Genomic DNA, 23,003 nt, shown 5'->3' on the forward strand with positions numbered 1-23,003 from the left:
CAAAAAAAGGGAAGGTTGACAGCTATGCCTGCAGCCCGAATGGGTAGCTGGAGGAGGCAGTCCAGTTCCCAGCTCTGCTGGTTGGGATCATGCAATCACTTAGCTCCAGCAACCAACCTTTCCAAACCCTCCAACATTTCTCTGATGAAAATAGGGACATCCCATTCCATAAATATAATTTTCCTATTTATACACCGCACATCTTATTACGTTGCCCCAGCCACTCTGGGAAGTTTCCAACATATATAAAAAACATAATAAAACATTAAACATTTTCAAACGTCCCTATACAGGATTGCCGTTTACCTTCCCGCCGGAGCGGTACCTCCGGCGGGAAGGTAAATATCTTCTTAAATATAAATATAAATATTCTTAAATAAATATCTACTTGCACTTTGACGTGCTTTTGAACTGCTAGGTTGGCAGGAGCAGGGACCGAGCAACGGGAGCTCACCCCGTCGCGGGGATTCAAACCACCGACCTTCTGATCGGCAAGCCCTAGGCTCTGTGGTCCCTTCAAGTACTTGTTGAAGTACTTGTTGAAGTACCCTTCCAAGTACTTGCTGTTAAAGTTGTTCCGAGGAATTCCTGATCTGGACCTGGTGTGGAAATGAATTCCCTCCATCACAGAAATAAGTTTTGAAGCTTTACTGCAGAACAGTTTTAAACAGTCTAACAATAAGATAAGCATGATAAAGTAGCACATTGCAAACAATGATCAGTCCTTTATGTAATTCAGTAAGCTTTCCTCTCTCTGGTCCCAGAGAGAGATCCTAAGCTTCTTCAAAATTGCATGACTTATTTGCAACTGCTGCTGCTGCTTCTCCTAGCCATCTCCAGCAAGAACACACTGGCTTCTCAAGTTTAAGCTTCCTTCCGTGAGAGCTCTGCAGCTTATGCCTCCAGCAATGAGTTATGAGGAAAGATCCAGCCTCCTCTGAGGCTTTTATCAGAGTGGAACCTTTTGCCTAATTCTAAGAGAAACTTCCTTTTATAGTATTTTTATTACAATGCATTCAAGCACAGCATTATATTTACATTAAACTTATAACACTTGTTCCCTTCCAAGTAACAATGACACTTACAAGCAGGTTGTCACTTTTTCTATGTTTGCTTCGTATGCCAGAATGTTCTCTCTCTTTCCCCTCAAATGCTCCAGGCGACCACAGATGAGTGTCTAAAGAGAAACCAAAAGCTCAGAGTTTGGGGGTGGGGTGAAGCCTTGAAAATCAGGTTGCCTCCTAGTCCCTGCTATTAGATTTCTATTTGGTAAGTGTTGTAGGAGTTTTAAGGTTTTTTAGCTGTATATTTAAAAAACAAGGCTCTTGTGAGATGTTTCATTATTTTGTTATTCTGACATTGCATTGCACAGGAGCACCTTTGCACAGCTGTTTGATTTTTTTATATGAAGAAAGAATAAGAATGCATTCTAAAGGGTTTCTTTAGAAGCAGAACAGGTATTTTATTTTATTTTATTTTTAATAACAGAGGAAATGATGCCCAATTCTTAGTGCTCATCCTGGCTTTAAGACTAGCAGCCACAAAACCCTCACAAAAAGCTGTGAAAGGATTTTGTTAGCAAGATTCAAGGTTAATTCCTGCCTTGAATTCCTGGGCTGCCTCTTCCTTGAGAACCAAAATTTTAAAAGATGATGCTGTTAAGGTGCTACACTCAATATGCCAGCAACTTTGGAAAACTCAGCAGTGGCCAGAGGATTGGCGAAGGTCAGTCTACATCCCAATCCCAAAGAAGGGCAGTGCCAAAGAATGTTCCAACTACCGCACAATTGCGCTCATTTCACACACTAGCAAGGTTATGCTTAAAATTCTACAAGGCAGGCTTAAGCAGTATGTGGATTGAGAACTCCCAGAAGTTCAAGCTGGATTTCGAAGGGGCAGAGGAACCAGAGACCAAATTACAAACATGCGCTGGATTATAGAGAAAGCTAGGGAGTTCCATAAAAACATCTACTTCTGCTTCACTGACTACACAAAAGCCTTTGGCTGTGTCGACCACAGCAAACTATGGCAAGTTCTTAAAGAAATGGGAGTGCCTGATCACCTCATCTGTCTCCTGAGTGTTATGGAAAAATCTAGGTGTGAGGCTGTTCAGTCAAACCAGCTCGTTGGGAAGAGCCCGCAGGTCCCTTGCGGAATAAAGGAAGGAATCCAGCCACCAACTGGAGCAAATAGCTGTAGACCAAAGTTTATTGCGCAACAGGTTCAAAGATGAATTTTGAACCCCAAGCATGGTGTGACAAAGACTTTTAAAACTTTCCCACCATATCCCAGAATACAGTTCGTAGAGCATCATCGCTATATGAGTGTTACATCACTGACATGTCACAATAGTGGAGGGGTAGACAGGGGTTACACTAGTCTAACATTGGCATACATGTCCAGACAAGTCCTTGATAAAAGATTAGCATAAGCAGACATGTCAGGGCAAGACTCAGGTATAAGATTAGCATAGGCCAACACCTCTGAAGGCCCATCACCTAAAGTACAATAGAACTTCCTTTGCATTTCTGGCCCCTTGGCAAGTTTGGTGATGGGATTAGGCTTTCCTTGGCCCAGCTCAGCAATTGTCACCCCTGGACACTTCCTGGAGTCCTTTTTCAAGAGGAAAATAGCTTTTGAATGGAGGAAACTGGCAAAGGAGTTGATTTTATATTATTTTATATTATTTTTAAAGTTAGGTACCGTATTTTTCGCTCTATAAGACGCACCAGACCACAAGACGCACCTAGTTTTTGGACAAGGAAAACAAGAAAATCTCAGAAGCCAGAACAGCAATGTGCAGTGAAAGTAGCAATCCCTCTTGCTGTTCTGGCTTCTGTGAGAGCTGTGCAGCCTGCATTCACTCCATAAGACCCCCACACATTTCCCCTTACTTTTTAGGAGGGAAAAAGTGAGTTTTACAGAGCAAAAAATACGGTAACTTCCCTGAGCTGTCAAGTTGAAAGGATACATTTAGGCATAATATCTGTAACATTTAATAACTTTAAAGATGTCCCCCCCCCCTAATTTCCTTAACATAAGAAATCTATATGTGGGACAAGAAGCTACAGTTAGAACTGGATATGGAACAACTGATTGGTCCAAAATTGGAGGCGGCGCCAACGGCAATGGAGGTCTCCTTCTGATTTACGAGGGAGAAGCTCCGTGGAAATCGGGTCTATCCGCTACGGCGCAGCGGAGACCCTTTAAAAAACCGCAGGCGGGGGAAGCCTGCGGCCGTGGGACTCGGCGGGTGCCAAAAGCGCCACCCCAAGTGGCAAAGGGACCCCGCGAAGGGCTCCGGAGCGGAAAGGGGGTGGTGCGGTACTGTGAGTTGATCGCTACTTCTGCGGAGTGAAGCCGCTGCAGCCATTGCCGGGGGGAGCGCTGTCCTTTCTTCCTTGAAATTCAGCTTTTAAACTACAACCCGTAAGACTTTCAAAGTTGAAAAGATCAAGGGATTTGTTCCTTTGATCAGAACAAAGGACTTGAATTTGGTTTTGAATTGGATTAGAACAAAAGACTTGAATTTGGCTCTGAAGCGGGAAGACGCTAAAAGGAAGTACGTTTTCCGGTTTTGTAGACAATATTAAAGCAAAGACTATTGGAACTAAGAACCTTGAAAATTGAGCTAAAAGGACTAAACTTTAATGCCAGATTTAAGAACTCCCTTTCAGAGCGGGGGGGGGGGGGGAGGAGAAGAAAGTGCTTTTTGAAGGGAAAAGTGGAAGGAAAGAAGAGACCACCACTTAATCCCTGATATTGGTATGCCAGGAAAGTGGAAAGTACTGCACCGATTAAAGACATTGTAACTTTTATGTGTGGAATCTGCATTTGAACTGAATCGAAAGACCTCCTTTGTAATTGTTGCTTTTCTGTGGAAAAATTGGAACTGCTGCCTTTAGAGTTGCCATTGTGCTCCCCTAGAGGAGGCTTGGGATATAGCTGGGGAATTTCCACTGCAGCTGGCTTGGAAATTTTCTTATAACAAAACAAGTCAAGTTGTGAGAACGGCCTTGGGACTTTAAGATAAAGCTATGGATCAGGAAAAGCCCCAGGAAAAATCCAGGATAAAAACTAGGCAGCAGCAATGAAGACAGTCGATAGTAGCCCCATCTGTTTCAGAAAAAGAGGACACTGGGCAAATAGGAGTAAAGGGACCAGGCCCAGATGAGGCATTAACTGCATCACTTGACAAAATTTTTGGAGCTTTGGAAAAGTTGTCAGCTAAAATTGATTTAAACACTACAACCATTAGCTCCAATACACAGGCTATAGACCGGCTGCTCCAGGAATCTAAAGAGACAAGGAAAATTGCTGAAGAAGCAAAAGAGAAAGTGACAGAGGTAGAGGGAAAGATATCTCCAATTAATAAGCAATTGGAGGAACATAAAAAGGCGAAAGATTTATACAATCTGAAGAGAAACCAGAGTATACAATTGGAGGAACATAAGGCCCAACTATCTCTAATTGAACTTAGAGATAAACAGAATAATTTAAGAATCAGAGCAGTACCGGACGTGGAAGGAGGTGATTTGCGTGACTTTCTTACACAGGAGTTTGAGGAATTTTGGGACCTTGAGTCAGATAAAGATTTTAAGATAGTGAGTGCCTTCAGAATTGGTAAAGGGGGAAGAAAGAACCAAGTGAGAGACTGTTTGATTTCACTAAGATCTAAAGAAGAGAGAGACAAAATATTGAGCCTCCACTATAAGAATCCATTGGTGATAAAAGATTGGAGAATTGAAATTTTCCGAGATATACCAAAATATCTACTGGACTTGAGAGCCAACTACGGTGACTTAGTTCAACTGTTAAGAAGAAACAACATTATTTTTAGGTGGGAGTTCCCCCAGGGCCTGTCCTTTAACTATAAAGGGAAAAAAGTGAAGATAAGATCAGAGGAGGATAAAGTGAGATTTTTGAACTACCACGAGGAAGACCTACAGAAAGAGGCAGAAAAAGAACCGAAGCCATCAAGACCAGGAGCCCTGGACAAAGGGATCCCACCATCAGGCTTAGAAAAATCAGAAAAAGCAATACCACCCACTGACCAAGAACAATCGTTGGGAGCAGTCGGTGGGACTACAGAATAACATCACAATGTCTCTGCAAGCACTAAGTTGGAATATCCGGGGTTTGAACTCCCCTGACAAGAGGAAAAGAATTTTTCACTTATTGAAAAAAGAAAACTTGGACTTGATTTGTTTACAAGAAACTCATGTGATTAGAACACATAGGAAAGTACTGATTAACAAAAGATTGGGTCAAGAATTTATTTCATCAGATAAAGTCAAGAAGAGAGGAGTGGTGATCTACGCGAAAGAAAGTTTATTCCCAAAATTTGTTTTTAAAGATGAACAAGGAAGATTTGTGGCAATTGAAATACAGGCCCAAGGAGAGAAATTCTTGATAGTAGGTGTCTGTGCACCAAATGACGGGAAATCAGATTTTTTAAAGAAACTGCATGAGACGTTGTTGGACTTTATGGACTGTAACATCATTATGCTTGGAGATATGAATGGAGTGGTTTCGACAAATATGGACAAGTCAGATAGACAAGTAATAACAAAAGATGGAAGACTACCGAAATCTTTTTTTGAAATGACAGACAATATGGACTTAATTGATACTTGGAGAACAAAGAACCCCCTAAGTAAAGAAGGGACCTTCTTTTCTGAAGCCAAAAAGACATGGACAAGAATTGACCAAATCTGGATAACTAGAGGAATGGCTCCAAAGATCCGAAAGGCAGAAATCTGTCCAAAAACTTGCTCCGACCATAATCCCATGAAACTGGAAATGAAACTAACACCGACCGGTTCCTTCAGATGGAGGATGAATGACACCTTGTTCAGAGATCCAGAAATTATTAGGAAGGCCCAAAAAATTGTGAAAGACTATTTTGAGATAAATTTGAAGACATCAGTGGAAAAAAGGGTAATCTGGGATGCAAGTAAAGCCGTTATGAGAGGATTCCTGATTCAGCAGAATGCGATAAAAAAGAGAACTCAAGATGAGAAAAAGGGAAAGATCCTGGAAAAAATAAAAGGAGAGAAGAAGCTTAGAGCTAAACCAAAGTCGCAGGAGATTTTGAGAGAGATTAAATTTTACCAAGCACAATATATGAAAATGACAAATCAGGAGATAGAATGGAAAATTAAACAGATGAGACACAAGACTTTTGAATCTGCTAATAAATGTGGGAAACTGTTAGCATGGCAATTGAAGAAAAGACACAAGTTAAATACTGTGACTAATCTTGAAGTCAATGGAAGGAACATACAAAACCCACAGGAAATCAGAAACTGCTTCCAGAGTTTGTTTTTTTTAATAAATAATTTTTTTATTAAGTGTTTTTATAACATCACAAACATACATAAACAGACAAAAAAAAACAAAAACAAAACATAAAACATGTACCATTTCATATCACAATTTCATATACCTTTCTTCCCCGACTTCCTCATGCCTCCCTTTTCTGTATTCCAAATTCTTATCAATTACTCAGCAAATCTTCCCTTATTTTAAATTAAGTTTAAACTAATCTTCCTTATTTTCCTTGTCTTAACCATTGCTAATAGTAACCTTTTACTTTCCAGTCCAACATCATTCTAACTTTCATTAATTTTATAATATTTCTTTAAATAGTCCTTAAACTTTTTCCATTCTTCTTGCGCTGCTTCTCTTCCCTGGTTTCGGAATCTGCTCGTCATTTCTGCCAAACCCATGTAGTCTATCACCTTCATCTGCCATTCTTCCAATGTGGGTAATTCTTGTGTCTTCCAGTACTTCGCAATAAGTATTCTAGCTGCTGTTGTAGCATACATAAAGAAAGTTATATCCGTCTTTAACACCCCTTGGCCGACAATACCCAAGAGAAAGGCCTCTGGTTTCTTAGGGAAAGTATATTTAAATACCTTTTTAAGTTCATTGTAGATCATTTCCCAGAATGCCTTAATCTTCGGGCACGTCCACCAAAGGTGAAAAAATGTACCTTCCTTTTCTTTACATTTCCAACATTTATTATCAGGCAAATGGTAAATCTTTGCGAGCTTGACTGGGGTTATGTACCACCTATATATCATTTTCATAATATTTTCTCTTAGGGCATTACATGCCGTAAATTTTATCCCGGTGGTCCACAACTTTTCCCAATCAGCAAACAAAATATTATGACCAATGTCCTGAGCCCATTTAATCATAGCCGATTTGACCGTTTCATCTTGTGTATTCCATTTCAGCAGATATTTTAAACAATTTTTAAATATTTTAAACAACTTTATACACAAGGGCCACAGACAGAGACTAAAATTGATCAATTTCTGGAAACCAATGGATTACAAAAAATTTCTCAAGAAAATAAATTATTGTTGAACTCTAAAATATCAGAACAAGAGGTTGAAGGTGCCATCCAGACTATGCAATTGGGAAAATCTCCAGGGCCTGACGGATTAACCTCTAAATACTATAGAACTTTGAAAGACTATTTGATTCAACCACTAAAGGAGATTTGCAATGAAATTATGGAGGGGAAAAAGGCGCCGGAGTCGTGGAAAGAAGCCTTCATCACACTTATACCTAAAACTGAGTCTGAGAAGACACAACTTAAGAACTATCGCCCCATATCTCTGCTCAATGTGGATTATAAAATCTTTGCTGATATTTTGGCTAAAAGACTTAAAAAAGTTTTAGCAGAAATGATACATAAAGATCAGGCTGGCTTTCTCCCTGGTAGGCATTTATCTGATAATATGAGAAATGTAATTAACATTTTGGAAAAGTTACAAGTGAATATCAATACAAAAGCGGTTTTGATATTCGTGGATGCGGAGAAAGCTTTTGACAACATCTCTTGGATTTTTATGAAGAGAAACCTGCAGGGGATGGGGGTTGGTCAAAATTTTGAAAATGGTATAGGTGCGATTTATTCTGAACAAAAGGCAAAACTTATAGTTAACAACATAGTGACAGAAGAATTTAAAATTGAGAAAGGGACACGACAAGGCTGCCCAATTTCCCCATTGCTTTTTATTTCGGTCCTGGAGGTTTTGCTAAATATGATCAGAAGGGACCAGTTGATTCATGGTATTCAGGTCGGAGCTAAACAATATAAACTTAAAGCCTTCGCAGATGATCTTGTATTGACATTACAAGAGCCAGTACCTAGTACCAAGAGGGCTCTAGAATTAATCCAGGAGTTTGGTCATGTGGCAGGCTTCAAGTTAAATAAGTTTAAAACTAAGGTTTTGGAGAAAAACCTGACGCCAATGGAGAGAGAGAGGTTTCAGAAAGAGACAGATTTAACATTGGTAAAGAAGGTAAAATACTTGGGGGTGAACATGACTGCTAAGAATGTAAATTTATTTAAAGATAATTATGAGAAATGTTGGTCAGAAGTGAAGAAAGATTTAGAAATTTGGTCGAATTGCTGTTACTAAGATGAATGAATTGCCGAGAATGCTGTTTTTGTTTCAATCACTGCAAATTATTGACAAGATGGACTGTTTCAAGAGGTGGCAAAGAGATATCTCTAGATTTGTCTGGCAGGGCAAAAAGCCCAGAATAAAACTTAAGATACTTACGGATGCTAAAGACAGAGGGGGGGTTGCCCTGCCGGAACTTAGACTTTACTATGAATCAGCAGCTTTTTGCTGGTTGAAGGAATGGCTACTTCTTGAGAACACTGATATTCTAGATATTGAAGGCTATGATAATGTATTCGGGTGGCATGCATATTTGTGGTATGACAAGGTTAAAGCGCATAAAGCATTCAAAAACCATATTGTCAGGAAAGCACTATTTAATGTCTGGATAAGATATAAAGATTTTTTGGAGAATAAAACTCCAAGGTGGTTATCACCTATGGAAGCGAAAGCTATGAAAAAACTTAATATGGAGGCTAAATGGCCAAAGTATTGTGAAATTTTGGAACAGGAAGGTGACAAGCTGAAATTGCAGAGTTATGAGAAGCTTAAAGGGAAGGTGCGAGACTGGTTACATTATTTTCAAATAAGAGAGGTTTATAATCAAGACAGAAAAATTGGTTTCCAGGTGGAAAAATCAAAGTTGGAAACAGAATTGCTAGAACCCAATGCTAAGATATTATCAAGAATGTATAATTTGCTGTTGAAATGGAGTACTGAGGAAGAAACGGTAAAATCTGCCATGATTAAATGGGCACAAGATATAGGACACAATATTATGTTTGCTGACTGGGAGCAGTTGTGGACCACTGGGATTAAATTTACGGCATGTAATGCCTTAAGAGAGAATATTATGAAAATGACGTACAGGTGGTACATGACCCCAGTCAAGCTTGCAAAAATTTACCATTTGCCTGATAATAAATGTTGGAAATGTAAAGAAATTGAAGGCACATTCTTTCACCTTTGGTGGACGTGCCCGAGGATCAAGGCTTTCTGGGAGATGATTTATAATGAATTGAAAAAGATATTCAAATACACTTTTGTGAAGAAACCAGAGGCCTTTCTCCTGGGCATAGTTGGCCAATTGGTGCCAAAGAAGGATAGAACTTTTTTTATGTACGCTACAGCAGCAACAAGAATACTCATTGCAAAGCATTGGAAGACACAAGAACTACCCACCTTGGAAGAATGGCAGATGCAAGTAATCGACTATATGGAAATGGCTGAGATGACTGGCAGAATCCGAGACCAGGGAGAAGAGTTGGTGGAAGAAGATTGGAGGAAATTTAAAATTTATTTACAGAAGCAGTGTAAAATGTATGGATGCTGATGACATTGATATGAAATGAAGGGGTTTTAGTGACGAGAGTAAAAGTTTGAAATTATAAATTTGGGAGGTAGGATACTTAAGGACAAAGTGGTAGGATATGAATTTGCTGAACCAACTGTCAAAAAGGGATACAAAAAAGGGAGACGTGAGGAAGTCAGGAAAATAAGTTAATCAATGTTGAATAATTAGAAAAGAGTGATTTGTGTTTTTTCTTATTTTACTTTTGTGTGTTGACTGGTGTTTTTTTTTCTTCTTTTCTTTTTTTCTTTTTTAGGTTAAATGTTTGTATTTTATGTATTTTATGTATTGTGAAATCTTGGTTTTGTGCTTTTATTGTCCTTTGTTTGGTGATGTCTTTCCTTATTGTTAAACTTAATAAAATATTATTATAAAAAAAAAATTGGGAAAGAGTACAACAAGGTCGGCGGTTCAAATCCCCGCGGCGAGGTGCGCTCCCGTCGTTCGGTCCCAGTGCCTGCCAACTTAGCAGTTCGAAAGCACCCCTGGGTGCAAGTAGATAAATAGGGACCGCTTACTAGCGGGAAGGTAAACGGCGTTCCGTGTGCTGCGCTGGCTTGCCAGATGCAGCTTGTCACGCTAGCCACATGACCTGGAAGTGTCTGCGGACAGCGCTGGCTCCCGGCCTATAGAGTGAGGTGAGCGCACAACCCTAGAGTCTGGCAAGACTGGCCCGTACGGGCAGGGGTACCTTTACTTTACCTTTACAACAAGGTTGTATATTGCTCCCCGCTTATTTAACTTATATGCGGAATTCAACATGCGAAAGGCTGGAGTGGATGAATCCCAAGCCAGAATTAAGATTGCCGGAAGAAATATCAACAACCTCAGATATGCAGATGACACAACCTTGATGGCAGAAAGCGAGGAGGAATTAACCTCTTAATGAGGGTGAAAGAGGAGACCGCAAAATATGGTCTGAAGCTCAACATCAAAAAACCGAAGATGATGGCCACTGGTCCCATCACCTCCTGGCAAATAGAAGGGGAAGAAATCGAGGCAGTGAGAGATTTTACTTTCTTGGGCTCCATGATCACTGCAGATGGTGACAGCAGTCACGAAATTAAAAAGCGCCTGCTTCTTGGGAGAAAAGCAATGACAAACCTAGATAGCATCTTAAAAAGCAGAGACATCACCTTGCCAACAAAGGTCCGTATAGTTAAAGCTATGGTTTTCCCAGTAGTGATGTATGCAAGTGAGAGCCGGACCATAAAGAAGGCTGATCGCCGAAGAATTGATGCTTTTGAATTATGGTGCTGGAGGAGACTCTTGAGAGTCCCATGGACTGCAAGAAGATCAAACGCATCCATTCTTAAGGAAATTAGCCCTGAGTGCTCACTGGAAGGACACATGCTGAAGCTGAGGCTTGGAATGTGAAGCAGGGGAGGAGCAGCCAAGCTGCAGCAGGAGCAAAGAACAAAGAGCAGGAAGAGGGGGTGACGGGGGGGTGGGGGCACAGACTGTTATCTCCAGTTTGAGCTCTGACAAAGAGACCCCGGAAATAGCCTGTCCAAAAAATCGTAGGCTCGAGAGAATCTGTGAGAAGAGGGGAAAAGAAAGCGAAAGTGGGGGCTTCTTTGCTGGAGGACTCGGCAACTGCAAGCTGGAATGAACAGGCCGAAGACTGAGCTCCACAGTGATTTGTGAGTTTGAGGAATAAACCTGAGATAATTCCTACTGGAGTTGTCTCATGTCTGTGCAGGAGAACCAAGCCATTACACAGGGGCGCTAAAATTATTATCCCACTCACTCACTCACTCACACAAACAACCCCAGTCTGTAAGATTGGCAAGTTTGCACAGTTTGCTTATAATACCAGACGCTATTGGACTTTATATGCCCAATCCTAAGTGCAGAGCCTCCAGTCACAGGAATTGTGTATCATGATAACGGGTCCTTTGTCCCTTGTCCCTTAAGCCCACCAAACTGGGGAGGTGCATGCATCTATTGTGTTTTGATGCTGGTGGAATGTATCATTCTGACCCTGTCTATAAAAAATAAGAGTAATAGAAACAATTTAAATACATTAATTATAAATAATTATGGGAAACATTTCCATTCCCCTTCACCCATTTTTCAGGATTGGTGTGCAACATCATTATCATCAATTATTCCTGCCATGGAAATAACACCTAAGATTTCAAAGCCTGGCGGAAGAAAATCTGGCCCCACTACTTTAGGAAAAGGATTCAAGAAACAAAGAGCTGCTTCGGAGAAGGCCTCACTCTTTCCTTCTTAATGTCAGGAACTTCCTTCCATTTGTCTCCTCTCCATCTTTTCCTCTTTCTCCCTCCACCATCCATCCATCCCTGTCCCCATCTCCTCTCCCCTGGAACTCACCAGATTTCTCCAAGGGTCCTGGGAGGGAATGCTCAGAGGTTGTGGGGAGGGATGCAGGAGACAGCCTGACCAGGTCAACCGTCCATCTTCCTCCTTCCATCCTGGCCAGGGTTGCAGGTTCAGTCTCAGCTAGGTTTGCAGGTTCAGCTTCCTGAGGAGCGCAGAATCCAGAGCAAGTTGCAGCTTCCTGGGAGGGAGGGAGGGAAGAAGAAGCCAAGGGAGTCTGAGAGCCCCTGCAGGGATTCTGCTGCCCAAGACATTCTACTGCCCCTGGAGAAGCCCCAATTGGGCACCCACTTCCCAAGAGCTCCACCCATTTTCAAACACCTTTGGCAATTCCTTTCACCTGCCTGTGCCACCTCCCTTCCTAAGCCTGGCACGGTATGCACATTAGTGGCCTGAGAGTAGATCCCTTGGAACTTAAATTTGCAAAGGACTGCTCTGAATACATGGGTGGCCCTTGCATGGAGAAGAAGGAAGCCCCTTGCTTGCATCTGGACCCCCTAGGAGAGGCAGTGGATCCGCCCACTGCTCCCTCTGCCCTCGCTGCCGCCTCCTCTGCCTCCTGCCCTGCAAACACCCTTTGCTCTTGTTCCTCAGGGGAGAGAGGCGGCTGAGGGAAAGAGCCTTCAAACCCATCCATTTCCTCCTCTGCTCCCCCTCCTGTCCTTTTGGGAAACAGGAGCTTTGGTCAGGAGTAAACAACTTAGATGGCAAGTTTGCAAGAGAAGCACTTTAAAGCACTGCTTGTTCCTACTATGTGTGCGTCTGTGTGTGTTTGGACGTAGAGGACAACATACATGTTTACACCATGTGATTCCTTAAAGAGGGCGATTCTTTAAAACCGAAGGCCATTTCTACGAAATGGAAGACTTCCGAAGGCAGCCTTTTACACGGAAATTTTTGATGGTTTTTATTTTGTTGGAAGCTACCCAGATGGGCAGAGGCAACCCAGGATGCAAATAATAATAATAATAATAATAATAATAATAATAATAATAATTGCTTCCTAAGCCTGTCCTGGGACGCGAATGGCGCTGTGAGTTAAACCACAGAGCCTAGGACTTGCCGATCAGAAGGCTGGCAGTTCAAATCCCCGCGACGGGTTGAGCTCCCATTGCTCGGTCCCTGCTCCTGCCAACCTAGCAGTTCGAAAGCACGTCAAATGCAAGTAGATAAATAGGCACACCTCCGGTGGGAAGGTAAACGGTGTTTCCATGCACTGCTCTGGTTCGCAAGAAGCGGCTTAGTCATGCTGGCCTGGAAGGTGTACGCTGGCTCCCTCGGCCAGTAAAGCGAGATGAGTGCCACAACCCCAGAGTCGGTCATGACTGGACCTAATGGTCAGGGGTCCCTTTACCTTTTTAAGCCTGTTCTGCTAGGCATGCTGATCAGAGACTCTGTCCAAACAACCCCTTCAAAAGCAACAGGGCTTCCTATTTTTACTGCTATCAGTGAGATCAGTCAAACCACGAAGCCACTGATCAGCCAGAGTTTCCTGTTTTCACCAAGCACAGTTTGAAGTTAGCTTAATATCCCAGCTTGTTCCAAAGCTGGCAGCTGTAGTTTCCTGGTTTGGGCAAAATGTAAAGTTAGTTACGGCTTCATCACAGTTCCCCATCAGGGCCGGCCCAATCATGAGGTAGGGTGGGACAATTAGGTCAGGAGGCAGATGCAGGGAGATACGGGACCAGCACATTCCCAGCTCCCCTGTTTGTTAGCCTCGCTGCCAGTGCAGGACCACAGCTGGTAAATTTGTGCAACTACCCATGCGGAGTCTTTTTCTTTCGCCCTCTCACACTAAAGGTTGGGTGGGAGTCCTTCCTGGAGTGATGCATTCTGATTGTGGGGGCCAGGAGACTGTGGTGGTGGCGGCTAGAGTTTTTTGTTTTAAACTTAGGCTTTAGCATAACTTTGCTGCAGCAATGCATTAAAAACTGTGCTTATTTGTAACCCAGCTTTTTAGAATGTGATTCAGTCATCTGAACCTGGCCATTATCTTAATAAATCTTGCAACAACCTTGCAAGGTAGGCCAGTGTTATTTAATGCAAGTACACATGGGATCGCTGAGGCTGCAAGACGTGCCAAGATTTTTACCTCAGTGGGGAGAAAAGAGCATTTTGGAAATGAAGGCAATTTAGAGGAGGAAAAAGGGGGTTGGTGGAAGGTCACCTCTTCTCACACAGCTTCTGCTCTGATGAAAGTAACAACATCAGGAGATATGATCGCAAACCTCCCATGTGTAAGAAAGTTTGGTCTAGCAAGCCTTTTAAAAGTGGATTAGAGAGAAAGTGCAGGGAGGAGGAATATTCACCACCACAGCTAAACAGAACCTCCATGTCGAGAGGCACTGGACCTGTGACCTCCAGGTGCTGGAAACCCAGGTGAGAGGAGGGCACTTACCTTTCCCAGAAGCCCCTCAGTGTCTGGGAGCAGGGTCTTGTCTGTCCCCCCTGCTCTCCCACTGGGCCACCGACTGGCATCCGCAGCTCCCCTGAAGGAGAGGACACCATCCCCGGAGTGGGGAGGACTGGGAGCCTGTGGGGTTTCCCACTTTGAACGAGGGGGCTGCATCGTCTTCAGGAAATCCTGCTTCTGGGCCTCCCTGTGCTGCTGCGGCTGCCCCTCCTCTGCCTCCTGCTTAATTTGACATAAATCTGCCCGAGGCAGAAGATCCCTGATGGTCCCAACTTGGCCGGCAGGAGGTTTCTTTCCTTTGCACTCCAGTCTCTCCCTTTGAATGGGTCTCCTGGGTCCCTGCTCTTCCATTTTTATGCCACCCTGCTGGAAAAGAAATAAACACAAAGTAAAATAAAACTCAAGAATAAAAACAAAAGCACATTTTTTAACCATTTGCCAGTTTTTGAAATATATTATTACTCTTTCTATTTCTGATGTTCAGGCTGTGAATGACAATCATTATGTCACCCAAACGGCTCCACCCAGGGACGAGGGGAAGTTATTCAAAGACTGGGGGAAACATCAAGGTTTATGGAAGTACAAATAATATTTGGGGGTGGGGGAACCAACGCAGGGGGGGGGGAATCCAAAAACAACCCAGTGAGAGGACTGAGCATGTTCAGTGGACAGGGAATGCTGATCCTGGCTGCAACTTCTAGCATGTTGGAAAGGCAGCAACAGATCTTTGTATATGATTAAGGCTGCAACAGACCCACCTAACATTTAAAGTACATGACTTCACCCAAGAAATCCTGCGAGCTGCAGTTTGTTAGGGGTGTTGAGAACTGTAGCAATAACCTACAGGTCCTGTGGTTCTCTGGGGAAGCCACGTGATTTAAATGTATGGGATCTGCACAGCCTAAGAACAAAAGGACAAAAGGAATATCCAAAATATTTTAAATTTGATGGTCACAAACTCTCTTGACAGAAGACATTCTACCTTGCAGTCCACTGGCTGCATATGGCTTGCCAAGCCTCAGGGTGTGTCCTGCTAGTCCCTGCCGTTTGCATCTCCTGATCTGATCATAGGAAGAAGATCTCTGTCTGTCCTGGAGAGAAAGATGCGTAAGGGGCCCTTAGAGAGATCTTTTCAACTCCAATTTCAGCACAAACCAGCACAGTGCTGAAATGGGGTAAAAGCCCTGATCTGGAAATAAATGATCCCTCTGACTGCTCTTTAAAGAGGATTTCTAAAGAACAATCAGAAGGGTCTTTTTTCTTAGAACTCATTGCTAATTCAGAAGGGTCTTCTTGTGCTCTTATTTTTCCTCCCCCCAGGACTGGGGTTGGAAGGTCTAAACATGCTGATTGTGTTTGCAAGACTTGTATGTATGCTAAATGACATGTCTGGTGAGTGTGTGCGGCACCTCTGGCGTGTGTGCATGTGACTTTATGATCTGCATCTCTTTTCTGTGTGTGCATGCATGTGCATACATTGGCCACAAAGCTCACTGGAATGTGGCCTCCAGAATCAATGCAGCTTTAAGCCCATAAATGTTTCGTTCCTCCTGCTCTATCGGAAAGAACAATCAAATCTGAGACTATCAGGAGGAGAGAACTCTACAGTTAATGTTCTCAACATCCTATGGACACAAACTGCAATGAGATTTCTCTCTAATTACTAATTAGATGTTTTTCTTAAAAATATGAAGCAGTATAGAAATGAAAGGAGTAATAATCTGAACATAAATTGTTGTTGTTGTTGTTGTTTAGTCGTTTAGTCGTGTCTGCCTCTTCGTGACCCCATGGACCAGAGCACGCCAGGCACTTCTGTCCTTCACTGCCTCCTGCAGTTTGATCAAACTCATGCTGGTAGCTTCAAGAACACCATCCAACCATCTCGTCCTCTGTCGTCCCCTTCTCCTTGTGCCCTCCATCTTTCCCAACATCAGGGTCTTTTACAGAGAGTCTTCTCTTCTCATGAGGTGGCCAAAGTATTGGAGCCTCAGCTTCATGATCTGTCCTTCCAGTAAGCACTCAGGGCTGATTTCCTTAAGAATGGACACGTTTGATCTTCTTGCAGTCCATGGGACTCTCAAGAGTCTCCTCCAGCACCATAATTCAAAAGCATCAATTCTTCGGCGATCAGCCTTCTTTATGGTCCAGCTCTCGCTTCCATACATTACTAAGGGGAAAACCATGGCTTTAACTATACGGACCTTTGTTGGCAAGGTGATGTCTCTGCTTTTTAAGATGCTGTCTAGGTTTGCCATCGCCTTTCTCCCAAGGAGCACGCGTCTTTTAATTTCGTGACTGCTGTCACCATCTGCAGTGATCATGGAGCCCAAGAAAGTAAAATCTCTCACTGCCTCCATTTCTTCCCCTTCTATTTGCCAGGAGTTGATGGGACCAGTGGCCATGATCTTCGTTTTTTTGATTGAGCTTCAGACCATATTTTGCGCTCTCCTCTTTCACCCTCAATAAAAGGTTCTTTAATTCCTCCTCACTTTCTGCCATCAAGGTTGTGTCATCTGCATATCTGAGGTTGTTGATATTTCTTCCGGCAATCTTAATTCCAGCTTGGGATTCATCCAGCCCAGCCTTTCGCATGATGTATTCTGCATATAAGTTAAATAAGCAGGGAGATAAAATACAGCCTTGCCGTACTCCTTTCCCAATTTTGAACCAATCAGTTGTTCCATATCCAGTTCTAACTGTAGCTTCTTGTCCCACATAGAGATTTCTCAGGAGACAGATGAGGTGATCAGGCACTCCCATTTCTTTAAGAACTTGCCATAGTTTGCTGTGGTTGACACAGTCAAAGGCTTTTGCATAGTCAATGAAGCAGAACTCTCTAGCTTTCTCCATAATCCAGCGCATGTTTGCAATTTGGTCTCTGGTTCCTCTGCCTCTTCTAAATCCAGCTTGCACTTCTGGGAGTTCTCGGTCCACATACTGCTTAAGCCTGCCTTGTAGAATTTTCAGCATAACCTTGCTAGCGTGTGAAATGAGTGCAATTGTGCGGTAGTTGGAGCATTCTTTAGCACTGCCTTTCTTTGGGATTGGGATGTAGACTAATCTTCTCCAATCCTCTGGCCACTGCTGAGTTTTCCAAACTTGCTGGCATATTGAGTGTAGCAACTTAACAGCATCATCTTTTAAAATTTTAAATAGTTCAGCTGGAATACCATCACTTCCACTGGCCTTGTTATTTGCAGTGCTTTCTAAGGCCCATTTGACTTCACTCTCCAGGATGTCTGGCTCAAGACATGAACATGAATAGCTAATTTCAATTTCGCCTTCCTCAGTCTTTTACAATACTGTCTTCAATGTTTTTATTATCATTAATTCATTTCCATATGCCACACTTCTTAAGAATTCTCCTTTCCTCTGCATTCTCAAAACTGTCACCCACTTCAACCCTCAGCCTTCATCTGAAAACTCTGCTGTAATACTGGGAAAGAAGGAAGATAAAACCTTTAGCGAAACAAGCTTAAGCCTGTCTCACTTATTTACACACAGACACAAAAGGTCACTAGCTTTGATAGCTTGGGAAAAGATCAGATGCGTTCTCCGGGAAAAGATCTCTTAGCTGTTTTATTAGCTATGACAGATCAACAGAACCTCCATGTGTAGGCACAGTGTACCTTGATTTGGGGCTGACAAAAGAAGCCATTTCCTTGCTAAATGAATCTGATGGACATCATTGCCACAAGATGCGGTGATGGTGGTGGCAAAGAGAGCTTTCAAAGGCGATCAGACTAATTCACCAAGGAGGGCGATAGGTTGATCAATGGCACTGGCAGAGGAAGGGGGCAGGAGTAGTGGCCTGCAAAGGGTGTCAGGGGGCTGCACGGTGAGAGGGACACCTCCCTGTTACACTGCTCTTCCATTCCCCCCTGCCTCCCCTTCCCTCTCCGCCGGTGGGAGAGCGGAACTTGTGCCTGTGCTGCGGCCCCCGGAACCCACTCATCGCCCTTGCAGCCCCCGCAGGGAGGCAGAAGCAGGCGAGAGAGAAGGACAGTCGGGGCGGAGGGAGGACGGGGCTCCCTGGTGAGGGACAGGGAGAGGGGCGGCACTCAGTGACCGCCCCGGGAGGCAAAAGCCCCAACGACGCCGCTGATCATGGGACGACTATATGCATCGTCCATCGCGAAGCAGCAGCTGCCTTGGACCCCTCATTCTGCCCCTTGAGCTCAGGACTGAAGGGAGCAGCTCCCCAGGGTCTCCGGCAGGGTCCGTGCCAGCCTGAGCCAGAGATGTTTGCCCCTGTGCCATCCTGCAGATGCCCTGCCCCTCAGCTGCGCCCCTTCCCCTTCCTGCCCGGTTGGGGGGCGCCCTGCAGCCTCTAGCTGGACTCCGGGCCCGATCCTGCCAGGCGCACGTGCTCTCCTTCTCCCCCCCCCCCCCCGCCTCCTGCACCTCGGACTCCTCGGAATCCGGCTCCTCTCCGGGGAAACTCGCCAGGCCACGGGCCGCTGCTCCTCCGCTCTCCTCGGCGGGGGACAGGAAAGTGCAGCCGCTCTCGAGTCCCCCTGCCTGGCCCCGTTTCCTGCCTCTCTGAGCATCGGAGCTCGCTGGCTGTGGGTTGGGCCCTGGGAGGCTGCAAGGCTGGATGCGCCCCCTTGCAAGGCGAGGGCTGCGAGACCGCCCTGCTGCTTCCCCTGCCCTCGAATGTGCAGCCCGCTGCTTCTGATCCTGGAGGTTCCGCTCTTAGCTGTGGGGGTAAATCGATTAACCCTATGAGATCCGGTGCGCCGCAACCCCAGAGTCGTCCGCGACTGAACCTAACGGTCAGGGGTCCCTTTATGAGATCTGGTCCATTCCTAGCCCTGGAGGAGCAGCAGGAAACAAGTCTTTGCACCCTTCTCTAGGGGTCTTCACACGCCACCATCGGTGTCCCTGCGCCCACAAGTCGCTGAGCTGTCCTAGCTCAGTCGGTAGAGCGTGAGATGAATAATCTCCTGGTTGTGGGTTCAAGCCCCATGTGAGATAAAGTGGAAATAAAGTGTAATGTTACCTTGAAATTGTGTACACAGTATTCCAATGGTTAAACACACACACACACAATTTCCCCCTTCTATACCCTTTGGTTTTCTTCTCTAATAAGTGGGGTTTTTTTTTTAGAAAGCTGTATCTCACATCAAAATTTATTACATCATTGGAATATAAGCTATCCAGGGTGTTGCACTATTAAGTCTCCTTGTGATCAGGTGTTCAGTCACTGATTTCTAAATCCTCCTCAGGAAATATTCCTGAAATACCCTTTCATGAAGCTGGGACGATGCCACCCTGCAGCCCAAATGCCTGGCTGGAGGAGGCAGTCCAGTTCCCAGCTCTGCTGGCTGGGGTCATGCAATCACTTAGCTCCAGCAACAGATGCCAGGATCAGGCTCTGTTATCTTTCCATACCCTCTGTCATTTCTCTGATAGGGACAGCCCATTCTATAATGATTATTTTACTATTTATAACCCACACATCTTATTAGGTTGCCCTAGCACTCTGGGCAGCTTCCAAAATATATAAAAACATAAAACATTTTAAAACGTTCCTATACAGGATTGCCTTCAGATGGCTTGGGGGTCGGATAACTGCATACCCCCAGAATTTCTCCAATGATAAAAGGGACATCCAAAGGAGAAGCGGGACATTCTGGGATCAAATCAGGGACAAATAGTGGCACTTGGATGGTCTGTCTTTCCCTGCTTTTTCCTTTGCTGCCTCTGGTCTCCTGCCTCTGTTCAGCAGAGGAGGGGAGGGGTTTTGGCCTTCATACTCCTCCCCCACCCCACCCCCCAAAAACCCAAAAGCTCAAGGGGACACACACATACCTTTATCGAGTGAGGACCAAAAATCTCCAACCTTTTATTATTTTATTACTTATTTTCACAGTTTAATCAATCAGTTAGTTTTATTGTTTATAGCCAATGGCCACCACAATGCAATAGGAGCACAGATCACACAGCTGCAAAACAAAAGACATTGCATGCACCAGACCAGAACAAATGTATAGTGTCTAAAATTTATTTTTATGGTTCTTTCAATGGGAAGGATATAGGGCAGCATAGTCCAGGTGGTGAGCTCCATATTACAGCTTCCATCATCCTTGACCAGGGGTCCCCAAACTTTTAAAACAGGGGCCGGTTCACTGCCCCTCTGACTCTGTTGTGGGCCAGACTATAATTTGGAAAAAATATGAATGAATTCCTATGCGCACAGCAGGGAAAACAATACAATATTTAAAATCAAGAACGTCCTTAATCTACATAAATTTATAAGTATTTCAGTGGGAAGTATGGGCCTGTTTTTGGCTAATGAGATGGTCAATATCACTAATGCTTGTCCCTACAACCCGGCCTACACATGGATCTCCCTCACCCCCATGGCCCAGTCTACATGTGGGCCTTCCATGCCCCCATCCCCACAACCCAGCTTATGCATGTCTCCCTAACCCCCTTCCCCATGACCCAGCCTATGCATGTGCTTCCCTAACCGATCCACTGGCTTCTCAAGTTTAAGCTTCCTTCTGTGAGAGCTCTGCAGCTTCTGTTTCCGGAGATGAGTTATTGGGAAAAATCACAGACTCCTCTGATGCTTTTGTCAGTGGAACCTCTTGTCTAAGAGAAACCTCACTTTTTAGCTTTTTAATTACAATGCATTCAAGCATTAACCAGACTGGGATAGCAGGTTTGTTAGTTTTTGAATGTCTGATGTAGATTTTTTCAATTTGGTTGTTCTGTATGGGACAATGACAATAAAGATTCGTATCGTATCGTATTGATGAATGTGATCCCATGGCAAGGACCCCGTAAGGAGCCTCGCCGTGGCATTCTGCACCCGCTGGAGTTCCTGGGTCTGATTGTTTGTTTAGGACATCATTATATTGTAGGAAATACCGCCTTGTGTCTTTGAAGGGTAGACTCTTTTCATCAGCAGTGATAAATATGACATTAATTGGTTAATGAGCAACAGTTTCAATGCTGTCAACATGAACTCTGTCTGAGGTTTCAAACATACCCATTTCGTTCAAGAAAGATGCAGGAAATACTTTTCCTTTTTTATTCTGGGCACTTGACTTCTCCCATCCTGCTACCATCAAGGCAGACATTTGGGGCTGAGATCCAGAGAACCCCTCAGCAGCAGCAGCAACAGATGCAGCCCCACAAACATTTGTCACACTTTGAAGGGTTTTTTTATTAAAAACAAACAAAAGGCTTCTCCTTAGGCTCTCATAGCCCTGAAGTTAGCTCTTGAAAAAGAGAGGGTTGCCAAACATCATGGCCCCCAAGAATGAAAACAAACACTTCCAAAATCTTTTTTGCACACCCAGAGACAGGGGTCAGCAACCTTTTAAAGTCGAGGGCCGGATCACTGTCCTCAAACCTCGCTGCAGGACGGAGCGCGCGTGCACATTCTCTCGTTACTACACGATCCAAAGATTAAACCAAAAAATAATAAAGTTCCGAAGGTCTCAGTTCTGTGCCGCAGCGAGTGGTTTCGTTCTGAGACACTCTCCCCGGGTTCTGGGGTGTGCGAAGCCTTGTTTCCCTGTTTTTAACTCCATTACCAAAAGCATCTTCCCCTCCAAGATGGGAATGCGGAGAACACGCATCCTTCTGCAGCGAGCGGTTCCTTATGCCGCTCCTTATGCATGTTCTCTGCTCTCCTGTATTGGAGGGGGAGACGCTTTCGGAAGCAGAGTTAAAAACAGGTAAACAAGGCTTCATACACCCCAGAACCCTGGGACGGTGTCTCAGAACAGAACCACTCGCTGCGGCGGCAGAAGCAGTGAGCCAGTTGACGGCCGGAGAGGGGCTGCCTTAAATGGCGGCCGTCGAGCAACCATGCTGACACAAACAAAGCCCAGGCCCTTTCCTCTCGGCTCTAGGAGGACGAAAGAACTCTGCAACCAATCAGAGGGAAACAATGCTGCTGGCACCAATCAAAGGCTGGCCCCCTTCCTCTGCAGGGCGGGGGAGAAACCAGAAGGGAGGGAGGAAGTGCCGCCATCAGGAAGAGAAAAAGAGAGAGAGAAATAGTGCAGACCAAACTATATGAATCAGAACCATGATGCGATTTCTTGGCCTTCTGTGGGACGGATCCAGAACCCATTCGGGTCAGAACCAGCCCATGGCCCTTAGGTTGCTGACCCCTGTCCAGAGACTTCACACCCATCTTCGCTTCCTAGGAACTCTGGGAACTGTAGTTCTGGGAGGAACCTCTTAGAAGTTTCTGAGCCTCCTCAGCCAACTACAATTGGACATCCTGAGACTACAATTCCCAGAAAAGCTGGACCAAGGCCTTTAGCCACAGCCCTGACCAAATAACGGACCTTTCTCTTCTCTCCCTCTCCACCTCCCACATTCACAACAAATCAGTCTCCCACTCCTCAGTCCCTTTCACTCATCTCCCCTAGCCCTAATTCTTCCACATTCCTTTAAAACATTTCTGTGAACTAAGGAACACAATAAACACCCTCACTGG

At 44.3% G+C, this 23,003-nt stretch overlaps 1 protein-coding gene and 1 long non-coding RNA gene across 2 annotated transcripts in view; both read right to left on the reverse strand.

Annotated features, from left to right (window-relative positions):
• LOC310756655 (uncharacterized protein) overlaps positions 1-18,948 on the reverse strand; it is an 87,727-nt gene extending 68,779 nt beyond the window's left edge. Inside the window, exons 1-2 of the mRNA XM_083601159.1 lie at positions 18,941-18,948; positions 14,522-14,902 (exon numbers count right to left, since the gene is read on the reverse strand). Of these exons, the coding sequence (XP_083457285.1) occupies positions 14,522-14,887 (366 nt within the window). The 5' untranslated portion in view covers positions 14,888-14,902; positions 18,941-18,948. The remainder of the gene's footprint in view (positions 1-14,521; positions 14,903-18,940) is intronic.
• Positions 2,182-3,105, reverse strand: LOC310757484. The gene is made up of 2 exons (XR_014545256.1): positions 2,937-3,105; positions 2,182-2,650 (listed from the first exon to the last, which is right to left on the reverse strand). It is a non-coding gene; the product is annotated as an uncharacterized lncRNA (long non-coding RNA).
• Positions 18,949-23,003: the final 4,055 nt, after the last annotated feature.

The sequence above is a fragment of the Podarcis filfolensis genome (assembly GCF_964270895.1).
Source record: "Podarcis filfolensis genome assembly, chromosome: 2".
Taxonomy (NCBI): domain Eukaryota; kingdom Metazoa; phylum Chordata; class Lepidosauria; order Squamata; family Lacertidae; genus Podarcis; species Podarcis filfolensis.